The sequence below is a fragment of the Lampris incognitus genome, chromosome 1 (genome assembly GCF_029633865.1).
Source record: "Lampris incognitus isolate fLamInc1 chromosome 1, fLamInc1.hap2, whole genome shotgun sequence".
Classification (NCBI taxonomy): domain Eukaryota; kingdom Metazoa; phylum Chordata; class Actinopteri; order Lampriformes; family Lampridae; genus Lampris; species Lampris incognitus.
This window is the reverse complement of record NC_079211.1, coordinates 122,113,808-122,136,895: the sequence shown is the minus strand read 5'-3', so window position 1 is coordinate 122,136,895 and position 23,088 is coordinate 122,113,808. Positions and strand designations below refer to the sequence as shown.

Here is a 23,088-nt window from a genome sequence, read left to right as displayed (position 1 = left end):
AGCCAAACACTATTTCAGCCCCATAGTAAGCCATAGATAAAAAGAAACCAGCGTTGAAACGAGCCAGTCAATTGTGAATAGAGAAAAAAAAATGTAACGCAAATACCTAGCGTAAAAAAAAGCCATTCATATTAGTCCCCCTACACTATTTATTTAACACTCACAGCATACCTCCAACAAACCCAGCCACTGAGGATGCACAAGCCAGTGCATCCTTAGCGCCGGTCCCAAGCCCGGACAAATGGGGAGGGTTGCGTCAGGAAGGGCATCCGGCATAAAATCTTTGCCAAATCAAATATGCGGATCATAAATAAGACTTACATACTGGATCGGTCGAGGCCCGGGTTACCAACGACCGCCACCGGTACTGTTAACCAGCAGGGTGTCGGTGGAAACTATGCTACTGTTGGGCGAAGGAGAAGGAGAGGGGGAAAGCATGTTCAGAGGCAGCTGGAGAGGAGGAAGGGTAGACATGTGGAGGTGAGAGTTGGAACTTTGAATGTTGGCACTATGACTGGTAAAGGGAGAGAGCTGGCTGACATGATGGAAAGAAGAAAGGTAGGCATACTTTGTGTGCAAGACACCAGGTGGAAGGGGACTAAGGCCAGGAGTATGGGAGGTGGGTTCAAACTCTTTTACCATGGTGTGAATGGGAGGACAAATGGGGTAGGGGTAATTCTGAAGGAAGAGTATGTCAAGAGCGTGCTGGAGGTGAAGAGAGTGTCAGACAGAGTGATGAGTATGAAGCTGGAAATTGAAGGTTTATTGCTGAATGTTATCAGCGCATATGCCCCGCAAGTTGGGTGTGAGATGGATGAAAAAGAAGAATTCTGGAGTGAGTTGGATGACATGGTGGAGAGGGTACCCAAGGAGGAGAGAGTGGTGATTGGAGCGGACTTCAATGGACATGTTGGTGAAGGGAACAGAGGTGATGAGGAGGTGATGGGAAGGTATGGAGTCAAGAAGAGAAATGTGGAAAGACAGATGGTGGTCGATTTTGCGAAAAGGATGGAAATGGCTGTGGTGAATACATATTTCAAGAAGAGGGAGGAACACAGGGGAACATACAAGAGTGGAGGAAAGTGCACACAGGTGGACTATATCTTATGTAGAAGGCGTCATCTAAAAGGGATTGGAGACTGCAAGGTGGTGACAGGGGAGAACATAGCTAGGCAGCATAGAATGGTGGTCTGTAGGATGACTTTGGAGACCAAGAAGAGGAAGCGAGTGAAGACACAGCCGAAGATCAAATGGTGGAAGTTGAAGAAGGAAGACTGTTGTGTGGAGTTTAGGCAGGAGTTAAGACAGGCACTGGGTGGTAGTGAAGAGTTGCCAGATGGCTGGACAACCACTGCAGAAATAGTGAGGGAGACAGCTAGGAAGGTACTTGGTGTGTCATCAGGACAGAGGAAGGAAGACAAGGAGACTTGGTGGTGGAATGAGGAAGTACAGCAAATTATACAGAGGAAAAGGTTGGCAAAGAAGAAGTGGGATAGTAAAAGAGATGAAGAAAGTAGACAGGAGTACAAGGAGATGCAGCGTAAAGCAAAGAGAGTGGTGGCAAAGGCAAAGGAAAAGGCGTATGGTGAGTTGTATGACAGGTTAGACACTAAGGAAGGAGAAAAGGACTTGTACCGATTGGCTAGACAGAGGGACCAAGCTGCAAAGGATGTGCAGCAAGTTAGGGCGATCAAGGATAGAGATGGAAATGTGCTGACAAGCGAGGAGAGTGTGCTAAGAAGGTGGAAGGAATACTTTGAGGGGCTGATGAATGAAGAAATTGAGAGAGAGAGAAGGTTGGATGATGTAGGGATAGTGAATCAGGAATTCAGTGGATTAACAAGGAGGAAGTGAGGACAGCTATGAAGAGGATGAAGAGTGGAAAGGCAGTTGGTCCTGATGACATACCTGTGGAGGCATGGAGATGTTTAGGAGAGATGGCAGTGGAGTTTTTAACTAGATTGTTTAACACAATCCTGGAAAGTGAGAGGATGCCTGAGGAGTGGAGAAGAAGCATACTGGTACCGATTTTCAAGAACAAGGGGGATGTGCAGAACTGTAACAACTACAGAGGTATAAAGTTGATCAGCCACAGCATGAAGATTTGGGAAAGAGTAATAGAAGCTAGGTTAAGAGGAGAGGTGACGATCAGCGAGCAGCAGTATGGTTTCATGCCACGAAAGAGCACCACAGATGCGATGTTTGCTTTGAGAATGTTGATTGAGAAGTATAGAGAAGGCCAGAAAGAGTTGCATTGTGTCTTTGTAGATTTAGAGAAAGCTTATGACAGAGTGCCGAGAGAGGAGGTGTGGTATTGTATGAGGAAGTCAGGAGTTGCAGAGAAGTATGTAGGAGTGGTGCAGGATACGTATGAGGGAAGTGTGACAATGGTGAGGTGTGCAGTTGGAATGACAGATGGGTTCAAGGTGGAGGTGGGATTACATCAAGGATCGGCTCTGAGCCCTTTCATGTTTGCAATGGTGATGGATAGGTTGACGGACAAGATCAGGCAGGAGTCTCCATGGATGATGATGTTCGCGGATGACATTGTGATCTGTAGCGAGAGTAGGGTGCAGGTTGAGGAGAGCCTGGAGAGGTGGAGGTATGCACTGGAGAGAAGAGGAATGAAAGTCAGTAGGAGCAAGACGGAATACCTATGCGTGAATGAGAGAGAGGACAGTGGAATGGTCAGGATGCAAGGAGTGGAGGTGACAAAGGCATTTGAGTTTAAATACTTGGGGTCAACCGTCCAAAGTAACGGGGAGTGCAGTAGAGCGGTGAAAAAGAGAGTGCAGGCAGGGTGGAGTGGGTGGAGAAGTGTGTCAGGAGTGATTTGCGACAGAAGGGTACCAGCAAGAGTTAAAGGGAAAGTTTACAAGATGGTTGTGAGACCAGCTATGTTATATGGTTTGGAGACATTGGCACTGACGAAAAGACAGGAGGCGGAGCTGGAGGTGGCAGAGTTGAAGATGCTAAGATTTTCACTGGGAGTAACGAAGAAGGACAGGATTAGGAACGATTATATTAGAGGGACCGCTCAGGTTGGACGGTTTGGAGACAAAGCAAGAGAGGCAGGATTGAGATGGCTTGGACATGTGTGGAGGAGAGATGCTGAGTATATTGGGAGAAGGATGCTGAATATGGAGCTGCCAGGGAGGAGGAGAAGAGGAAGGCCAAAGAGGAGGTTTATGGATGTGGTGAGGGAAGACATGCAGGTGGCTGGTGTGACAGAGGAAGATGCAGAAGACAGGAAGAAATGGAAACGGATGATCCGCTGTGGCGACCCCTAACGGGAGCAGCCGAAAGTAGTAGTAGTAGTAGTAGCATACCTCCAACAGTGGGTGACAAGGAGAGAAAAAACGATGCACTTCTGTCAGCCGACCACACGGCGGCCGTCGATGACAGCATGTCTATCCTCGCCTCTTCAACCTTTGGCCAAAGACGAGCATGAGCTTCTCGGTCCTCTGCACAAGTACTCCCTGAAGCGGATTTTCCTTTCGTTGCAAATCTTGGCAAATTGTATGGCGACAGAATAGTGCCAAAAAGCACTCGCGCGATAAAACATGCATTTGGGCGTATTATATTATTTCACACACGTAGATATTAACTGCGAGCGCGCAAATTATCTCTGTGCGCGCGCACTCAGAGGAAACTGCTCCTCGAGAGAAAAAAAATGCTGCGAACGAGGAGAAATCTGTGACCAGCGCGCCAAACAACCACTCGAAAATCGCTCCGCTCTCTCGAAGTTGATTTCTGCTCGCGCGAAGTGAATTTCTGCTCTCTCACCTGAAACTTTTGGCACAGTGGGAGGGGGAACCAGGGGCGGTATTGGCACAGTGGGGGAGGAAACAAGGGGCGGTATTGGCACAGTGGGGGAGGGAACCATGGTCGGTACTGGCTCTGCTGTGATTGGTCGTTTCTGAAGAGCGACATTTGATTGACAGCCCTTTTCTCATGGAAGTCTGCCGAAACGAAGAAGACAACGGCGTCTGGGCAGAAGTTACTTCAGGTAAGAAACCTGAATTCGGGCATTTGTGATGAACGAAAACAGTGGCTTGTGCAAAATTTCATCTAGATAGAATGCACGCAGACTAATGCTGGTAATTAAGTTAACTACACTACACAACATATTTCTCAGAAACATATTTTCATGAAACTCTACTAAAGCCACTATTTTCATTCATTGCAAATAGTCGAATTCAATCCAGGTTATCCTACCTGAAAAAAGGCCTGCTCATCAGCGGAGTTCGAGAACAAAGTGGTAATGGCGTCTTCTTCAGGGACTGGGAGTTCACTTTCCCGGGCTTTCTGAAAGGAGGGCTGTCAATCAAATGTCGCTCTTCAGAAACGACCAATCACAGCAGAGCCAGTACCGACCCCTGGTTCCCTCCCCCACTGTGCCAAAAGCAGAAATCAACTTCGAGAGAGCGGAGTGATTTTCGAGTGGTTGTTTGGCCCGCTGGTCACAGATTCCTCCTCGCTCGCAGCATTTTTTTCCTCTCTTGGGGAGCAATGTACTCTGAGTGCGCGCGCACAGAGATAATTTGCGCGCTCGCAGTTAATATCTACGTGTGTGAAATAATATAATACGCCCGAATGCACGTTTTATCGCGCGAGTGCGTTTTGGTACTATTCTGTCGCCATACCTCACCGCCTGGCATGGGAACTGTACTGCCCACAACCGCAAAACACTGCAGAGGGTTATCAGACGGCCCAGGACATCAGTGGATGCGAGCTTCCCTCCATCCAGGACATATACAATGGACGCTGTGTCAGCAAAGCCTGTAGTTATCAAAGACCCCAGCCACCCCAACTATGGACTGTTCCAGCTGCTACCGTCAGGCAAGCGGTACCGCAGCCCCAAAGCTAGGACCAGTAGGCTCCAGAACAGCTTTTTCCACCAAGCAACCAAGCTTTTTAAGAAAGAACATTACAGACACTAAGGCTGGTGCCGCACTAATACTGACCTATGGTCTTCAGTGGATCATCAGTTTACACACAAACACACTCACACAGGTGTAGCTTGGCATACACAAACACACACAAATATACAAACAACTACATACACATGTGCACATTTATTAAGGCTGGGCCCACACAGCACCCTACATGCACCAACACTATTTATTATTATTATTGCTTTTTTGTTCTGTTTTGTTGTTATTTATTACTATTGTTGCTGCAGTGTTGAGGAGCCGAAACACAAGAATTTTACTCTCTTGTATAATGAGATGTAACAATAAAGAATCTTGAATCTTGAAAAGGACACTGTTGGAGATGTTTTCCTCCTGAACAGGCGATTGCTTCATTTTCTTCAGTTTCAGGTTTTTCAGCGGGGTATGTTGTCTAACAGGTTGTCTCTTGTTCCATCAGAGCGATATTCACATTGTCACACGGTTGCTGAAGAACGGCTAACAAGTAGCCTAGATCTTTGCTAGCTCCCGCCATATCGTTCAATTTAGGAATTTAAGATAAGTTGAAGTAGTCTAACTTGATGCAAAGATTTAGTGCACGATGCCAACTATATTGTTTTATCGTTTGACTGTATGTTTTAGACGATTTGAAGGTCTTTAAAGGAGTTAGGTCTCAGAGCCTGCATAAAATTCGATCCTCAGTCCGCCATCTTGGCACGCCCCCTGCAATATTTACTGTTGAGTACCGTGTTTGGTGTTTTGTTACAGCTGACAGCTTTACGGGAGTGTGCGTTGTGAAGTGGTTGGTGCTAGAATGAATCATCCAGAGGGAGGTGGGAGGGAACTCTGCTGCACGTCATCAAATGCTCACAGCGGACTCGACCAATATTGACTCGGGGTCCTTCGACTACATATGACGTCACTGATTATGTTGCTAGCGCTTTATAATTATTTAGCTGTGTGTTTTTTTACAATCCACGTTGACATAGAGTTGGTTAGTAAAGGTGCGAGGCCGCAGGCTCGGGGGGGGGGTCCTGGGGGGGGGTCCTGGACGAGCAAATGCGCAAGAGGGCCAAAGAGCCCGAGCTGTGTCTAACATCAATCTACTGTTTCCCGCTGTTCCTAAGCTGAACTAGCCCCTACCCAAGCCCCTACCCAATCATAAGATTGGTCAATTCTACTGTGAGCATTTGATGAGGTGCTCCACCTGGGATGACTCCCACCGGAGGGAAGTGGGAGTTCCCTCCCACCTCCTTCCAGACGATGCATTCCAGCACCAACCTTGTGAAGTAAAGAATTTGTTCGACCTCGTACATATCAAGTTACATCCACAATTATGAGGATGAGTATCCTCGTAATTGTCACTGTCACAATTGTCACATTATGAGGATGAGTATCCTCATCTTCATAATGTGACCCCGTGCTATGGAAAACATCCTGCCTCATTCCTGTGCCTAAAACGTCACATCCCAGGGGCTCCAAGGACTACAGACCGGTAGCATTGACTTCATACATCATGAAGACTCTGGAAAGGCTCATTCTGGAGCAGCTTTGGCCCACGATCAAGCTACACCTAGACCCCCTCCAGTTCGCCTACCAACCCCGACTGGGAGTTGAGGCTGCCATCATTTTCCTGCTTAACCGTGTCTAGTATGTCCACCTGGATAAGCCAGCAAGCTCTCACAGAGCTTGCTGGCCAGGGGGTCAGTGTGGACACTGAGAAATACTTTAAGTACCTGGGGGTGTATATAGACAATAAACTGGACTGGGTTAAGAACACTGATGCCCTCTACAAGAAGGGACAGAGCCATCTCTACTTTTTGAGGAGGCTGAGGTCCTTCAACATCTGCCAGACAATCCTCAGGATGTGGTATGAGTCTGTGGTGGCCAGTGCTCTCCTGTTTGCTGTTGTGTGTTGGGGCAGCAGGTTGAGGGTAGCGGATGCAAACAGGCTCAATAAAGTGATATGCAAGGCCGGTGACGTTGTGGGGGTGGAGCTGGACTCTCTGGCAGCGGTTTCTGAGAGGAGGACGCTGTTGAAATTACGTGCCATCATGGACAATGTCTCCCACCCACTCCATGACATGCTGGTTGGGCAAAGGAGTACTTTTAGTAATAGACTCATTCTGCTGAAAAGCACCACAGAGCGCCACAGGAGGTCATTCCTGCCTGTGGCCATCAAACTTTACAACTCCTCCCTCAGACTCAGACCGTCAGACACTCTGAGTTAATGGTCATTGGACTGGCCCTGTCGGGTTTTGTTTGTGCTGTTTGTTTTGTGCTGCAGTAGTGCAGTATAGTAGATAGGGTGTTATGTGCACCATGCTTGTTGATATATTTTGTTCTTATTTCTATTTCTTATGTTAGAAGACTAGACTAATACTTTATGTCTATCTCTGCGCAGATGAAGTGGATTATTAAACCGTGACAAAGAATCGTACTGACTACCGAACTTCTGCTGGAGGGAAAAATGCAGGCTCCGTTTATTCGGTCGTTTTGGAAGAAGAAAAAGACGTAATCAATCCACGCATGCAAGCGCAACACCGCCCACTTGTGGACAAACAAAGTCGTAAACAAAATAATAGTACACAGTAACACATAGTCATACAAATACACTGGTGTTATATCTCAACACTCCCACTTATGAATCATGAGCTTACTGTATACCTTTTCATATTTATAGAAAGAAAAAAAAACTTGGTATAACCCATACCACTCACATTTCACACACCAAACATTGCCTTAGCAAATGTCTTCAGTTTTACCTTGGATGCGGGCTTCGTCATTACACCCGCAACCATTTCGTCTGTAGGGCAATACACCAATGACATCCTTTCCTGTGACTCCTTGGAGTACACACAATGGTCTGATTGGTTTTGTGTAAAACCATCACCTGTCAAACACTCGTGTAACAGTAAGTTCCAATTGCGGCCAGACTGCTTGAGGCCGTAGATTGACTTCTCTAGTTTACACACTAGTTTTTCTCCCTTCTCAATATAACCCTCAGGTTGTTCCATGTATATGTCATAGTCTATGGGGGCATGAAGATAGGCCGTCTTTACATCCATCTGGTGTAAAATCAAGTCATACTGAGCCGCCTTCTGTAGAAGCACTCGAACACTTGTTAGGTTGGCTGTTGGCGAAAATGTCTCCCCATAATCCACCCCAGCTCTCTGGCTATATCCCTTTGCTACAAATCTAGCCTTGTACTTGTCGTGTCCGTCTATATCTGTCTTTATCGCATACACCCACCTTCCTCCCACTGTTTTCTTGCCCTCTGGCAATTTCGTAAGGGTGAATGTTTTGTTGTCTCTTAGAGACTCCATTTCCTCGTCCATTGCCCTGGACCACTTTTCTGATTCCGGCGATTCCATGGCCTCTTTAAAGGTCAGAGGGACACCGCACACTGCCCTGTATGCATAATCTATAGTAGTGAGTGAGCTGTCATCACTGTCGCCCTGACTATAGTCAATCAGGTATCTCGGAGGGTTGCGTTCCCTTTGGGGGTACCTCCCACTGTCTGACGCTTGTGATGTCACCCTTGGGTGCTCCTCGTCATCATCCTCGGGTGCTGACTGTGTACCGTCAGTCTGTACATTTTTCTGTACTCTAGGCTGAGTTGCAGCTGTCTCAACAGACTTTCTCTCTCTTACCCAGTCTTCTGGGTGCAGACCTGGTGTCTGAGTCTCATTTTCACTAGTTGCCTTGTGTACAAATTTAACAAGTCTGTGTTTCTGTACTTTCTCTTGGTCAGGGTAATAGACTAGGTGGGCCGGGCTGTTCTTGTCGTGTCCTACAAAACGCCCCCTCTCACATCTAGAATCTAACTTTCCCTTGTCCTGCTGGTAAGCATAGCATTCTGTCCCGAATTTTTGCATTCTAGCCATGTTGCACTTTTTTCCTGTCATTGCCGTGTATGGCGTAGTGCCTGTGTGCTTGTTGAAGCATCTGTTTCTGGTGTGGGCTGCCTCCTGTACAGCATAATGCCAGAGGCTCTTTGGTAGACCACTATCTATTAGCATACACCTTGCCATCTCGAATAGGGTGCGTCCTTGTCTCTCTGCGACGCCATTTTGATGGGGAGAGTATGGGCAGGACGTCTCATGTCTTATTTTGTTCCGTCTCAACAGGGTTTGAAACTCCTTGCCTGTAAACTCAGTTCCATTATCCGACCTTATGCATTTCACTGTCCCATAGGGAGCTACATCTGCCAGGAATTTCTCGGTCGCTTGCACTGCGTCACTCTTTGTTTTTAAGAAATAAACACACACTGCCCCTGTGCACACATCTGTAAATGATTGCATGTACCTGAAACCATTAATGGACTTGTTTGCCACAGGACCGGCTAAATCAGTGTTTACCAACTCCAGTGGTGTCTTGGCTTTGTCTATAGATTTCCTGTTCCTGTTTTGGGTAAACTTCCCTTCTATGCATACTGCACACTCTTTGTCAGGTTTACACACTTTACCCTTTATATGCATACCATCAGTGATATCCTGTAGCTTTATGATATCGTCATAGTTGCAGTGGCCCATTATCTCATGCCAAGTTTCTATATCATGGCTCACATGGCACTTTTCAACAACACATTCAGTTTGCAAATAGTACATTTTCCCCTGTACAAAAATGTCAAACCTGGTACCATCCGGTGACATCAGGGCATCTCTGCCCTCTTCGAAGAACACACTGGCTCCGTGTGCTGTCGCAGACTTCACAGAGAAGAGCTCTTGGGGGTACGATGGAATATATAGTGCGTTCCGCAGTGTCACTCTACACCGTCGCCCCTCACTGTCGAGCAGACATACCGTAGCATCTCCCCTGCCCTGCACCACACCAAAGGTGTGCTTACCGTCCGCCAGCTCCATGCAGTGTTTCTCTGGCTCGAACGAGCTGTCAAAGCTCTTGAACTTCTTCTTATCATTGACTATGTGGGAAGAAGCCCCACAGTCCACAATCAATCCTGGTTTGAACTGTTGCCGTCGTCCTGGTCCTGCTGAGCTGGTCTCTCCAGCCTGCACTCTGAAGATGTAGTTCTCTTCTTCCGCAGTATTCCCCGGTCCCTGACCTTGACCTGCTCCGTGACCACCACCGCCGCCGCCACCTTGCTCGCGTGCACACCTGGCTCCATCAGCGCGGTCCTTCTTCTTGCACACTTTGTCCGTGTGACCCTTGACCTGGCAGAAGCTGCACCACACGCTGCGTGAACAGTCCGTTTTCCGATGGCCTTTGTCACCGCATCGCCAGCACACCGTTTGTTCATCATCTCCCTCACAGCGTTTCACTGGCTTTTTCTTAGGCGCTGCGTGGGCCTTCATCACCCTCTCGGACGTCTCGTCCGATGCTGTAGCATTAGCTACATCTTCTGCCGCCTCAAAGTTTCTCAATTTGGCCTTAAATTGTCCCAATGTCAACTCACTGTCGCCATGTGTCACCATTAGAGTGAATGGCTTATATCTCTCGGGTAACCCCCTCATCACCATGGCCATCATTTGTCCCTCACTCGGTGCTTCTCCCGCCCCTTTGAGAGCCGTAATGATTTGTTCAGCTCGGATAATGTATTCGGTTATCGTCTCATTATCAGCTTTCTTTAGCCCAGTCAATGTTACATACAGAGTGACAATCCGGGGTCTGCCCTTACCAATGTAATGTTCCCGCAACACCCGTAGACTCTCTCTACCTTTGTCCTTCGTTTCTCTGAAGATCAGTCCCAAGCTTGTGTTGTCCAATAAAGGCGCCAATGCGCAGTAGGCGTCCGCGTTCCGCTCCTCGTCTAGGGCCTGCTCTTCCACTGTCAAAGGTCCCACGGGCTCGGTAAGAATGGTGGTTTTCAGCCCCACACCATGCATGCAACAGAGCATTCGCTCTTCCCACAGTTCATACTCATCGGCCTGTCCGTTGAATGTGGGCCACCTGCTCTTCTTTCGCTCCATCTCCCTAGGTAGCGTTAGCTTAGCTTAGCGTTCCGTTAGCTTCCCGATAGCCTCTCTCGATGCTAACTAGCTTCACACTTGCTAACTTGCTACTCCGTGCTAACCTGCGCGCATCCCGCCATCCGAGGTTATCACACTTCGTGTACTTCTTTTATCAAACTACTAAATAATCCAACGTTATCTGGGCCCATAACCTGTTAGAAGACTAGACTAATACTTTATGTCTATCTCTGCGCAGATGAAGGGGATTATTAAACCGTGACAAAGAATCGTACTGACTACCGAACTTCTGCTGGAGGGAAAAATGCAGGCTCCGTTTATTCGGTCGTTTTGGAAGAAGAAAAAAAATGAACAACGTCTCAGTGACGTAATCAATCCACGCATGCAAGCGCAACACCGCCCACTTGTGGACAAACAAAGTCGTAAACAAAATAATAGTACACAGTAACACATAGTCATACAAATACACTGGTGTTATATCTCAACATCTTATTTATGTTTTATTTCTATTTGTTTCTGTTTCTATTTTCTTATCTTGTATCTTGTTAGTTTTTAATTATTAGAGCGTGTCTGCAATAGAACTCAATTTCCCCTTGGAGATAAATAAAGTATTCTGATTCTGATTCTGATCCTCATAATTGTGGATGTAACTTGATATGTACAACTTGAAACTTTTCACCCGTTTGCTGGTAAGTGCAGGTGAAAATTTGTCGACAATTCTGTGCATGTTGTTGACATTTATCCATAGTAAATCTCTCAGGCATGGCGAAAAATAACACACGCCAACGAACAGGAAACTGGTATGACTGCTGCTGTATAAACCGGAAGTCAGCGGACTATATATATATATATATATGCACAGAATCTCTATCTGAGAACTTTTTTTTGTATGTTACTCGGTAGTAGATTGTTTCTTGCGTTGAACATTATTTGTACTGTGTTAAATTCCAGTATTAAACAAACTAATTTATTCCACGTTTTTGACGTTTTTTGGGGCAAATATACTCTGATATCCTTGTACCTGTCCGGAGCGTTTGGGAGTTTTAGTATATATTTTGAACTTTTGGGATACCCGTAGTTGTAGTTTTGCGCCCTAAGTACAGCTAACTGGTCTCGGACATGAAGATGACAGAAGGAAGCGACGGCGGAAAATCCGTCATAACAATGGAAGACGTTCAAAATCTAATTAAAAAGAAAGACGACATCGAAGAGCAGATAAAAGCTTATTACGACGTCTTGGATGATGTGAGTTTGCTGATCCAAATCTATTGGATATCTGTCCGAATCCGGACAGTTAGCTGCTCAAGCTAGCACGTCGTCGGCTAACCTTGCTCGAGTGTTGTTATTAATTTAGAATCATCTGTCAAGTGTGCGTGTAAACATGTTCATCTCTGCTTTTCAACAGCAGGGTGTTGGAGTTGCAAGTCCCTTGGTTGACGCAGACGGATACCCACGTGCGGATGTTAACTTATACCAGATCAGGGCAGCAAGACACAGTATTTCCTGTTGGTGGTATTTTCGTTTTAAGCTGTTTGATTTCTGGTGACTTTTGTATTGCTGTTTATTGTAATTTCACACTTTTGTTTGAACCAATAATGCCAGATGATGATTCTGTTGTCTTATAACCTTTCCTAACAAAGGATCAGTCTCTCTGCTGTTTGAATGTAGAGTGCATCCTCGAATTGATTAAACTTATTTATTACATTATATTAATACTTTTTCTTACAAGTGGCCGCACCCCCCACAGTTCAACTCAAGCTTTATTATGGACGGTGTGGAGACACCTGGAGGAGTCTTGTCTGGGATCTTTTATACACAATAAAAAACAAAATTGTCTTTTTTTTATCTTACGAAAACCCACTATAATATTTAATGTTTTTAAACTATCTCTTTTAATTTATCAGGCCTGCAGAATGATCACAAGGCCATTATGCTGGAGATAGAAGACGCCCTGCACAGGCTGCACGCACGAGAGAAAGCCAAGCGTGAGCAGGATGAGGCAGAAGCCCAGGCAGAGGCTTTGGCGCATGATGTTACTCTGCCCTCTCCCTTTGCCCGAGTGGAGGTTGTAACACAAGGCTCCCCTGCCAGCAGAGCTGTGAGTGAAATGGTTTTGCCATGTGGGCAGTAGGCCTATCTGCAACAAAAGCAAGTGCTTTGTTTTCATACAATAACGTGATGGGAAGTGAAATGACAAAAAGGGTCTGTTTTTGTGACTGTGAGTATAATACTTGGTTAATTCCCTCTACAGGACATCCGAGTTGGTGATGAGATAATTGAGTTTGGTTCTGTGAACACAGGCAATTTTCAGAATCTTCAGAATATTGCTTCAGTGGTCCAACATAGTGAAGGGGTAAGCCTTTGATGTAAAGCACGATTTGTCTTTGGAGACAACCATAGGTTACCCTTTAATCTAATCACTCATTAAAGTTTGAAATGTAAACTGTCGTCATATTCATATTTTTTATTTTCTATGCTACAGAAACCTTTACGTGTTACAGTGATTCGAAATGGCCAGCGAACTCAGATGACCTTTACTCCACAGCGATGGTCAGGGAGAGGCCTACTTGGGTGAGTGCTGCTCGTCATCACAGCAAAGTTTTAAACGATGCACAGTTTATATTTGCTATACTATTATAGAAGGTTATTATTCAGTAAACAGTGTTAACATTTATAATTTGCTGTTTTGAAAGTATGCCATCTCTGAGGTAAAAATGTGGGGTTTTTTGGCTGGAGTGAAGTGCAGGCATTTTTGAAAATTACACAGCTTTGAAATTGCTCCAGCATTACATGCCTTACAAAAACAAAATACAAAGCAGTTAAATGAAAGCAGCATCCCATGTGTCAGCAGTTGCTGACACCCTTGTACTTATTGAACGAAATTTGGTCTGACTGTTCTAAAGGGGTCCAGACCAGTACTACAAAATTTTATGAAATATTTTCAACCCACCTTAAGTTCCAAGCAGTTAGTATGTTATAAGCGACATCTACAGGTTACTCAACCAGACTTCAGGATTTTAACTTATGCTCTTCCGTACATTATATGTATCTAATGAGATGGATTTCGCTGAAAATATTTGGGGGGGGGGGGTAATGGCGCTGCAGTGTTTCTACCTGTTTTAATGGCCAATGTGAGCAGCATGTTTCATGGTGAACCAACAAACCGATACTCATTTGGATAGTCGTATGATAGGCCTCACCCTTTCTCAAAGACTTACATTTAATGTTCTGGTGTTCATTAGGCGGTTGATAGATCATTTATGGTATTCTAATAATGCTATTTTATAAGTTTTGCATAAACAGGGCAGAAACTTAGTAAATAGTGAATAATTAAGTCTTTCAGGATATGGCAGAACATCCAAACAGGAATTGGATGATCCACTTTAGGAGGGCCTGGTACAGGTTATTATTGTCCACTTATAATTTACCATTTTACATTTTGCCAGCTAAAGACACCAAGCTAGTCTTTCTTATACATATGGATTCAGTTGAGTGCTTTCCCTGCAATAATGCTCAATAAGCAACCCAAAATGTGCAAAAGCAGAAAATAATTTTTACATTGTCAATATATTTATCTTACAAATTACATCTAATGCATTGTTATTGTGCTTTACAATTGCCCCTGACTTAAACACAAAGTTACTAGCTCAGTCAAGAATGGTGGAATCAACTCTCCCAACAGCAAACAAAATGACAGGACCTCAGGAATTTGCATCTGTTAAGTGAATACATCCAAATATTTGAGAAGATGGATGCATTTTTTCCATAAAGGGGGCTATGGCATTGGCGGTATCATAGCGAAATGGTACCGCCATTTTGGTGACACACGGTAACTGGGTACACCTTGGACCCTGGCTGAACTACAAGAGACTCAGAGGAGGTCTGGCCCCTAGACGTGTGGTACGCAGGCGCACCGGTTTGTTGATATTCCCTGATGCCCATGAACCAGCCCCCAGCTATGGGTTAAATAGTGTCACTGCCTAGTGGATACCTCAGGAGAGGATTTGGCTATGGGAGTACACCCCTACAGAAAATCAGCATCTACAGTGCTGTTGTTTTTCTTGCCCTTTTGTATCTGTTTAAGTCTGAGAGTACTGCTGGCGTCATGTGTGACTGCTACTTCTCTCTCTCGTAGCCCCCCTTCCCATCCACCCCTGTATGTCTGTGTTTTGTTTATCTGTTGTCTTGTTTCACCGCCGTTTATTGTAAAGTGAGTTTGAGTGTTAGAAAAGCGCTATATAAGTTTGATTTATTATTATTATTATTACCATAGAAAAATGTATTTTCTGAGATGTTTGTGTTATTTGCTAAACTTAAATTCAAATAAGACTCAATCATTATTTTATCATTGTTTTCTTTCTCAGATGCAACATTGTTCCTATCCAGAGATGATCATCATCAGACTGCGGAAGAGTCAACTGTAGAGAATTTCTCCCAGCATAGCTAATTTGAATAATTACACAATGCAAAGAAATTTTTCAGATTGTTCATATTATGCAGAGTTACTATTTGAAATGTTTTCTGCTAAAATTGGCGCTCTCTAGTGGGATGTGAGGAAATAAAGTATCATGTTACTTCCATGTTAAACACAGTTCTACATTTACGCCAACTGTACCAACTAAATATTTAGAGAGCCTTTCATCCCTCAGACCAAAGATTTTTTTTTTCAGTTCACAAAGGGCAACTTAGCATTTGTTGTTGGTTGTCTAAATGAAAGGCCATGGCACTGCCTGAATTAAATGCCCAGGGAGATCACAGCTCAGCTTTTATACATACACTGATGAGCCAAAACATTATGACCACCTGCCTAATACGCGGTTGGTCTTCCGTGTGCCGCCAAAATAGCACCGACCCGCCGAGGCATAGACTCTACAAGAACTCTGAAGGTGGCCTGTGGTATCTGGCACCAAAACATTAGCAGCAGATACTTCAAGTCCAGTAAGTTGTGAGGTGGAGCCGCCATGGATCGGACTTGTCCACATCCCACAGATAGATGATCAATTGGACCAAGATTTGGAAAATTTGGAGGTCAGGGCAACAGCTTGAATCATGTTCCTCAAACCATTCCAGAACCATGTGTGTAATGTGGCAGGACACATCCTGCTGAAAGAGGCCACTGCCATCAGGGAATACCATTGCCATGAAGGTGTGTACCTGGTCCGCAATCATGTTTAGGTAGGTGCCATGTGTCAAATTTATATCCACATGAATGGCTGGACCCAAGGTTTCTCAGCAGAGCATTGCCCAGAGTATCACACTCCCTCTGCCGGCTTGTTGTCTTCCCAAAGTGCATCCTGGTGCCATCACTTCCCGAAGTAAATGGCACACATGTACACGGCCATCCACGTACTCTAAAAGAAAACTCAACCATTCAGACCAGGTGACCTTCCACTGCTCCAAGGTCCAGTTCTGATGCTCATATTCCCATTGTAGGGGCTTTCGATAGTGGACTGGGGTAATTATGGGCAGTCTGCGGCTATGTAGCCTCATATGCAGCTGGGCGCGATGCACTGTGTTGTGACACATTCCCCCCATAACCATCATTAAAATTTTCTGTGACTTGTGCCACAGTAGACCTTCTATTGGTTTGAACCAGACAGGATAGCCTTAGTTGCCCTCGTGCATCGATGAGTCTTGGGTGCCCAACACCCTGTCACCGATTTGTGGTTTGTCCCTCCTGGGACACCACTGCTGACTGGGGTGCTCCCAGTCATGGTTTTAAAAGTGCTATATGAATAAAAATTTCCTTGCTTGCTTATTTACAATCTCCAGGGGTTCTCAAACTTTTCCATGCCGAGGCCCTCCAAATGGCATTAGTTTCTGGCTGGGGCCTCCGCTTTGCAAGATGTCTTTAAACCCCATTGACAATACTATGGCAAATGTGAAAAGAAAAAACTTGGAATATATTTCCTTTTATTAATGCAATAATGATTACATTTGTATTTCAATCTTTAATTATTCCATGTGACGAACCACTCTCCCTGGTGGGAGTGGTTTGTAGTAGTAGTTATTTTGTAATAAATCATTTTGGTTCATTGAATGGTTTTGATGTCCCCCTTTTTAGTTGCACCCTGTAGAGCCAGGGGTTTTAACATCCATCAGATTCGATATTTGTTTTCCATTATAAGCATTGCTTGTCAGTTTAGCTCAACAACATCCAAAATTATATCTATTAATTATATGTTATACATTTTATAATACACATATTAGATTTTTTTTTTGTTAGCATTTCCCCTCATCTTTCCTCCAATTTGCTGAGGCCCCCCTGACAGCCCCCACTTTGAAAACTACTGAAATCTTCCCAGACCTTAACGTGTGCCATTGTTTGGAGATGATCAATGTTATTCGGTTCACCTGTGAGTGGTCATGTTTTGGCTCATCAGCGTAGTTCTCCATTAACAACTTTAAATTTCACTTTGCTTTCACAAAAGTCGCTGTGTTATCCAATCAAATTGACCTTTGTGATTAACTCGAGACTGGTCTGGTCCAGAAGGCAAAGACGGCTATAAGGAAAAATACTGTTTGCTGTTGCTGGCTAGTCTGTCCTCACTGAACTCCTCTTGTGCAACAGTGATATTGAACTCTTCCATTGTTGACATTTTTGGAATACCTCTACTTTTTTTTTTTTTAACTTTTGAGTTACTTATTTTAATTTGATAGCATTCAGACGTTTATTAATTCTAGAGAAGTACTCTTATTCTGTCTGGTTTAAAATGTAACCCGTCCTTCTTAAATAATGGGATTTCAACCTAACAAGTTTTGACTAGCACGGCAGCTGGGTTTGGAGAGTAACTCTGTTTACTAGCCAACTCCATCAAAAGAACAGCAGCCAAAGGAGTGAGAATGTTTATCTAAACACAAATGGCAGTTACATGCAAACTTAATTTAAAAATTTTCCCCAGAGTATATTCTAAGAATCTAATTTCAAATGTTGCTTTAAATTTTAAAGCATATGGTAAAATTAACATTACAAAAATGGCAAGAGTGGGAGATGCAAATTCAACTTAAAATGTTCCTTGGGAATGGACATGTAACTTTCCCCCCTCCAATAAGATTAAACCTTTACTGAGGCTTGGTTTGATGGAGGAGCTCTACAGTTGAGATGAGAAATGGGAATCCCTCATCAGTCAGTCACTTTTAATACAGTCCATTGATTCAAACATACATCACTGAAATTGTCAACTACACCAGTCAGTAGTGGTTTATTCAGTAATATCAAAAATAGGCATATTAAGTGCACAGTATCCTTCTGACACACATCACGTGGATGGCTTGATTTTCTTCTTCTTGGGCTTAACCATCTGTGGTAATTGGATTTTGAAAGCAGTCCTACAAACCAAAAGGCATACACAATTTTGGTAAAACAAACTACAATCAACAAATTTGACACCTACTTAGGGCTGAGGCAAAAAACAAAAACAATTAAAGCAAATGGCATGCTTTCAGGATTAATACCAGTAGCATTAAAAACAGGTATAATGCTTTGACTTCAGTGTTAATGCATGGCATGGATTACCTTTTAAACAAAAACATTAAAAAAAAAGGGCTTACTCGCAAGTTGTGCAGATGGGACTGAAGTTGCAGAATACTTAAAGACAAGAGACATCATTTAATTGTCAAATACTAGTTCTACTATTAAATGTTATTTCATTAGATATGAACTATCATAATCATACTTACTTGACAAACATACAGAACAGACATAACCAATTTCAATAAGGTTACGATGGCAAAAGCACGCAGCTCTGTAGTCTACATGAACGGGTGGTGGGAGTACCAGCTGCGCACGCTGCTCGGAATCAGGCAGGAATACCCACTAACCAGGAAGCAAAATATCAATCACTATCCCAAATAATCTTAATTCAAAGTTGAAGTTGATTTGTATAATTTCCATAAAAGCAATCTTGTTACAAATGTGAAACACTGCAATGGACACTCACCAAAAGGTATTGTGCCAGGGCAGCCTTGTGTGGTATCTTAAGGTACAATCCTCCAGTTAGGTCACAAGCCTAACCAAAAACAAAGTGAAAATCCTGGCTCTGCACATGAAAAACCCTTGATGGTTAGAGCTACAATCCTGAAGATTTACTGGCAAATAAAATTCCTTTTTTGATGCGTTCTGTCACTGGCATATTTAAAATCAGATTAGCGAAGAATATCTTAGTCTTAAAGTATATCTTGGTTTGGAGATGGTAGCACTGATGAAAAGACAGGAGACAGAGCTGGAGGTGGCAAGAGTTGAAGATAAGATTTTCATTGGGAATGATGAAGGAGGACAGGATTAGGAATGAGTATATTAGAGGGACAGCTCAGGTTGGATGGTTTGGAGACAAAGAAAGCAACAGAGGCAAGATTCAGATGGTTTGGACGTGTGGAGGAGAGATGCTGGGTCTTTTGGGAGAAGGATACAGAATATGGGCCAAAGAGGAGGTTTATGGATGTGGTGAGAGGAAGATGCAGAGGACAGGAAGAGATGGAAACGGATGATCCGCTGTGGTAACCCCTAATGGGAACAGCCGAAAGTAGTAGTAGATTATCTAAGAATATCCAAGTCATTAACTCGTTCATGTTCATTTTAATGGTTACTGTCAGCTAGGACTTTCATGGGAATAGTGATACAGTGCATGGCATTTTATGTGGCACTGCCACAAATGTGGAGGAAGGCAGCAGGTAGCGACAGGTTTGAAGTGTAAGCAAAATCATTATGGCTTAAACAGATATGGTAGAACAAGCTTGAAAAAATGTTTAACAGATACACCAATTGCAAAAATCCAGGTTAAGCATGATTTGTTTGGTGGTAGAAATGATGCAGTTGTAATAGCGCTGGTGATAGTTTCATGTCAAATGGATCTCAGGCTTTTGGAGTGGTAAAATGTCACTGTTATTACCATGGTGTCTATAGGTTTCCTTAATTTATCAAAGGCATGGATGTAGCTTGAATACAGGTTAAGATTGCACAACACAACCAAAATGTCCCAACATCAAAACATAACTTCACTTGTTTTAAGTATCAAAATTCATGGATCATACCCAACTCAATGCAAGAAGTTGTGTGAGTGCTGGTTAAATGCCTGGTTTCTAATTCTGTCCTATTTCTGTACCTAAAACTGCTCAAACCATCTGTGTGTGACACTGCAGCAATTACAGAGGTACTGTAGTCTGTGGCGGTATCAGGATGTTAACCTGATGTTGTAATACTTTGCTGAATTTAGTATCAGAGGTTAACACTACTGAAAGTACTTGTCATTCTTAAACGATCCACAAAGAATATACATACCTGCTGAAGTAGACCTGAGTCTGTGTCCAACACACAAGCATCTACTAGGATATTCTAAATGCAAACACAAAACAGAGGTGAACATTCTTAATGAAGGAGATCCATAAATTATGGTAGATGCAATGGTAGAAGGAAAGTAAGCTCAATTGTTTTACCTGCTTTTGGGCAGCAAAAATAACATTCATGAAGTTCATATACTGATGGGCACAGTCATCCGCTGCTTTTATCACCTATCCAGTGAAGACCATACAGAGACTGTTTAAATCACATCAATAAAAGCAGATAATCCATGAAAGCAGTCTTTTTTTGGTCTTACCAATATCCTTGATTTGATTTCTTGTCCAGCTGAAAAGCAGAAATGGTACATTTGAAATATTTGACAGCAATGAAAATTGAGAAACAAAAACCATAGAAACAGTAATTATTTAGGCCTAATAACATTTAATTTACCTTCCAACTCCTTTATGACTCTGTGAATATCTGACCATTGAAGGTTAAAGAATTAATTATAATAAATAAAAGCGCAGTAGTTTCAACGCTAAGCTATCCTGATGGTTATGTGCACAACAGCTAAAAAGGTACCGCACTCCATTTACTTTTTACTTAAAATGCTCACCAATATATCGTATGTCTGCCCATACAACTATACACTATACACTATTTATCCATGTAACAGCTGGACTAAATATAAATATCAATGAAATAACCTTTGTGGAAAAAGTAGACAGAAAGTTTGCCAGTCCTTTACCTTATTTCGATATGAAAGCTCTTCCTCTGTCATTGGTGTATTGTTGTTCCTTCAACTTCTTTAATCTCTTATGCTATTTGCAACTTAGCGTTTCACTGAGTACTAAGGTGTTCTGGCTGTATAAACCAAACTGGTTCAGTAAATGCCTAAAATGTCAAAACCGTATATCTGAAGTTCAAGATATCTCTACAAAAAAGATACAACATAGCCCTTTGGCAAGGGAACCAGCCAGCAAAGTATCTGTTGAATGTCCCTTCACATCAGCTGTAAGACAAAAATCACGTAATAAAAAATAAGAGCAGGACTGTCAACATTGCACAGCCATTAAGATAGATGACCATAATATAAAATGATAATACATGGTGTGAATGTGCTAATGGGAGTCAACAGAAACAAGTTAATGAACATGTACCAGGTATGTTTGTGGCTGAATTCAAGTTAAAACCCCATTTTAACTTGAATTGACATTTCTATGTCCTATTCTTAAGATTATCTACTATTATTATTTCTATGTTATTGTCAATATGTAGTTGAACTGGGCTCAAAACAGATAAACTAACAAAGAAAAACCTTCACAAGTGACCCTACTCCATTTCAATAACATTACTCATCCAATGAGAACATTCACAGACATCATCCAATGGTGAGATATACTCAAAGTTAGCTGCCTAGTTTTAGAGTTTATGTAAAACCTAATGAATTATATGAAAGACAAGTACTTACTTTTTGACATGAAATTCTTTATTTCTTCAGCAATATGGTTATTAGCAACTGACAGAAGTTCATACTTTCCATCTCCACTAGAGCATGTATCATCTCCGAGACCATCTCCTATTTTCCCATTCTTGCAAGGATATAGAAAGTGGCTAAGTGGAACAAGAAATAGATTTGGAAGATGAGGTGAAAAAACTGATAGAAAATTAGATTTAGACTGCAGTACACTGCTGGTCTGTTACCTCTCTTGACAGTGGCTGGCAATGATAGCCAATTTGTTTGTCGTAGTCATGGCCATGTGCGAGTTCCCCATCACCATAATAGCATCCAAACACTTTGATAAAGTAAACTGGGTGGAGGCAAGAGGAAATCGAGCCTTATTAAAAAAAACAAAAAACATTTTAAACCGTTTGTGACCTGTAACACTATCATAAACAAAATATTACCTCTGGATCACGTTGAGCTTGCTGCCCCCACCATATGGGATTTACGTCTATAACAATGACCAGCAGATTGAATTCGTCCTCTGAAAAAGGCAAAGTACAAATTAATCCGTAACAAATTCATTCGTCTAATATTTGCATGTATTGAGCTGTTTTTAATAGAAATGAATCACTGAATTCGCAAGGTCCCCACGACGAGTTTATTGACGAGCAAACTCCTTCACTTGTGAAAAAATAGCATTTAGAAAGCATTTAGAAAGTACAGTCAATAACATACCCGATGCCATGACAACTGGATTTGCTATTAGCATAAAAGAGGACGTTAGCAATGATCTTAAACTTCTATCCGTTGGATTCCATTTTTGAAGGAATCAAACTTTACACAAAAGTATTTTTTGGGATGCTAATGCCTTAAAAGTCTGAATGTGTACAGAGTACAGACATTAAATTGTTAATAAAATCTATGAGATCACCAAAACTTGTGAAGTCATGCCGGAGAAGCAGCAGCAAAGACTTGGATACGTCATCAGAGAGAGACACTGGTGCGGGGTGTGTTTGTTTATTGTGGTCGCCAGTTCACCAACCCACCTCGGACAAAAGTTCCGCCTTAACTCTACGCTTTCAACCGGTGATACTTGTTGTGGATCCATGCCGGGGATGGATAATTAAACTTAACTCTTATCGTAACACAAACCCAAATTCTAAACCTAAACCTCACCCGGATCGTTGACCTTTTGCTCGTAACGAACGTTAGGGCGCTATTAGCCTTCCGGAACTACTGCAAACGTTGCTACTGCAACCTCATTGGTTGAGTGGAGGGACAAGGCGGAGCTTCGGTCCGAGATAGATTGGTGAACCATAATAGTCCATGGGCCAGAGCCCAACATTTCCTATTTCGGTACACTCAAGGTGGCAAAACTTACTTATAATTTTTGAAAGGATCCATGTCTGTAGATGATATTTTGGTATGATAACAATTCCTGAGTGGCAGCTGTATCACAGTTATCAGCTCATGAAGTTAACCACCCCCTAAAGTAAATTGCATTTTAGACGCTGGTGCATA

General features: G+C 43.1%; 2 protein-coding genes across 3 annotated transcripts; one reads left to right on the top strand and one right to left on the bottom strand.

The window, feature by feature from the left end:
* Positions 1-11,916: 11,916 nt before the first annotated feature.
* Positions 11,917-16,834, top strand: psmd9 (proteasome 26S subunit, non-ATPase 9). 2 transcript variants are annotated; one of them, XM_056282628.1, is made up of 6 exons: positions 11,917-12,088; positions 12,252-12,348; positions 12,748-12,941; positions 13,095-13,196; positions 13,326-13,414; positions 15,208-16,834. In XM_056282628.1, exons 1-6 carry the CDS (start codon positions 11,963-11,965, stop codon positions 15,233-15,235), a joined length of 636 nt encoding a protein of 211 aa, XP_056138603.1. In that variant the 5' UTR covers positions 11,917-11,962; the 3' UTR covers positions 15,236-16,834. The 2 variants fall into 2 exon arrangements, with proteins under 2 accessions (XP_056138603.1, XP_056138596.1); XM_056282621.1 differs by having other exon boundaries at positions 11,919-12,088; positions 12,249-12,348; positions 15,208-16,830.
* A 1,139-nt stretch (positions 16,835-17,973) lies between these two features.
* gtf2h3 (general transcription factor IIH, polypeptide 3) lies at positions 17,974-22,557 on the bottom strand. Its single transcript, XM_056282608.1, has 13 exons — positions 22,303-22,557; positions 22,029-22,108; positions 21,825-21,931; positions 21,592-21,734; positions 21,070-21,132; positions 20,571-20,600; positions 20,437-20,465; positions 20,276-20,350; positions 20,121-20,174; positions 18,784-18,852; positions 18,524-18,659; positions 18,395-18,431; positions 17,974-18,172 (listed from the first exon to the last, which is right to left on the bottom strand). Exons 1-13 carry the CDS (start codon positions 22,334-22,336, stop codon positions 18,103-18,105), a joined length of 927 nt encoding a protein of 308 aa, XP_056138583.1. The 5' UTR covers positions 22,337-22,557; the 3' UTR covers positions 17,974-18,102.
* Between the last annotated feature and the right edge of the window lie 531 nt (positions 22,558-23,088).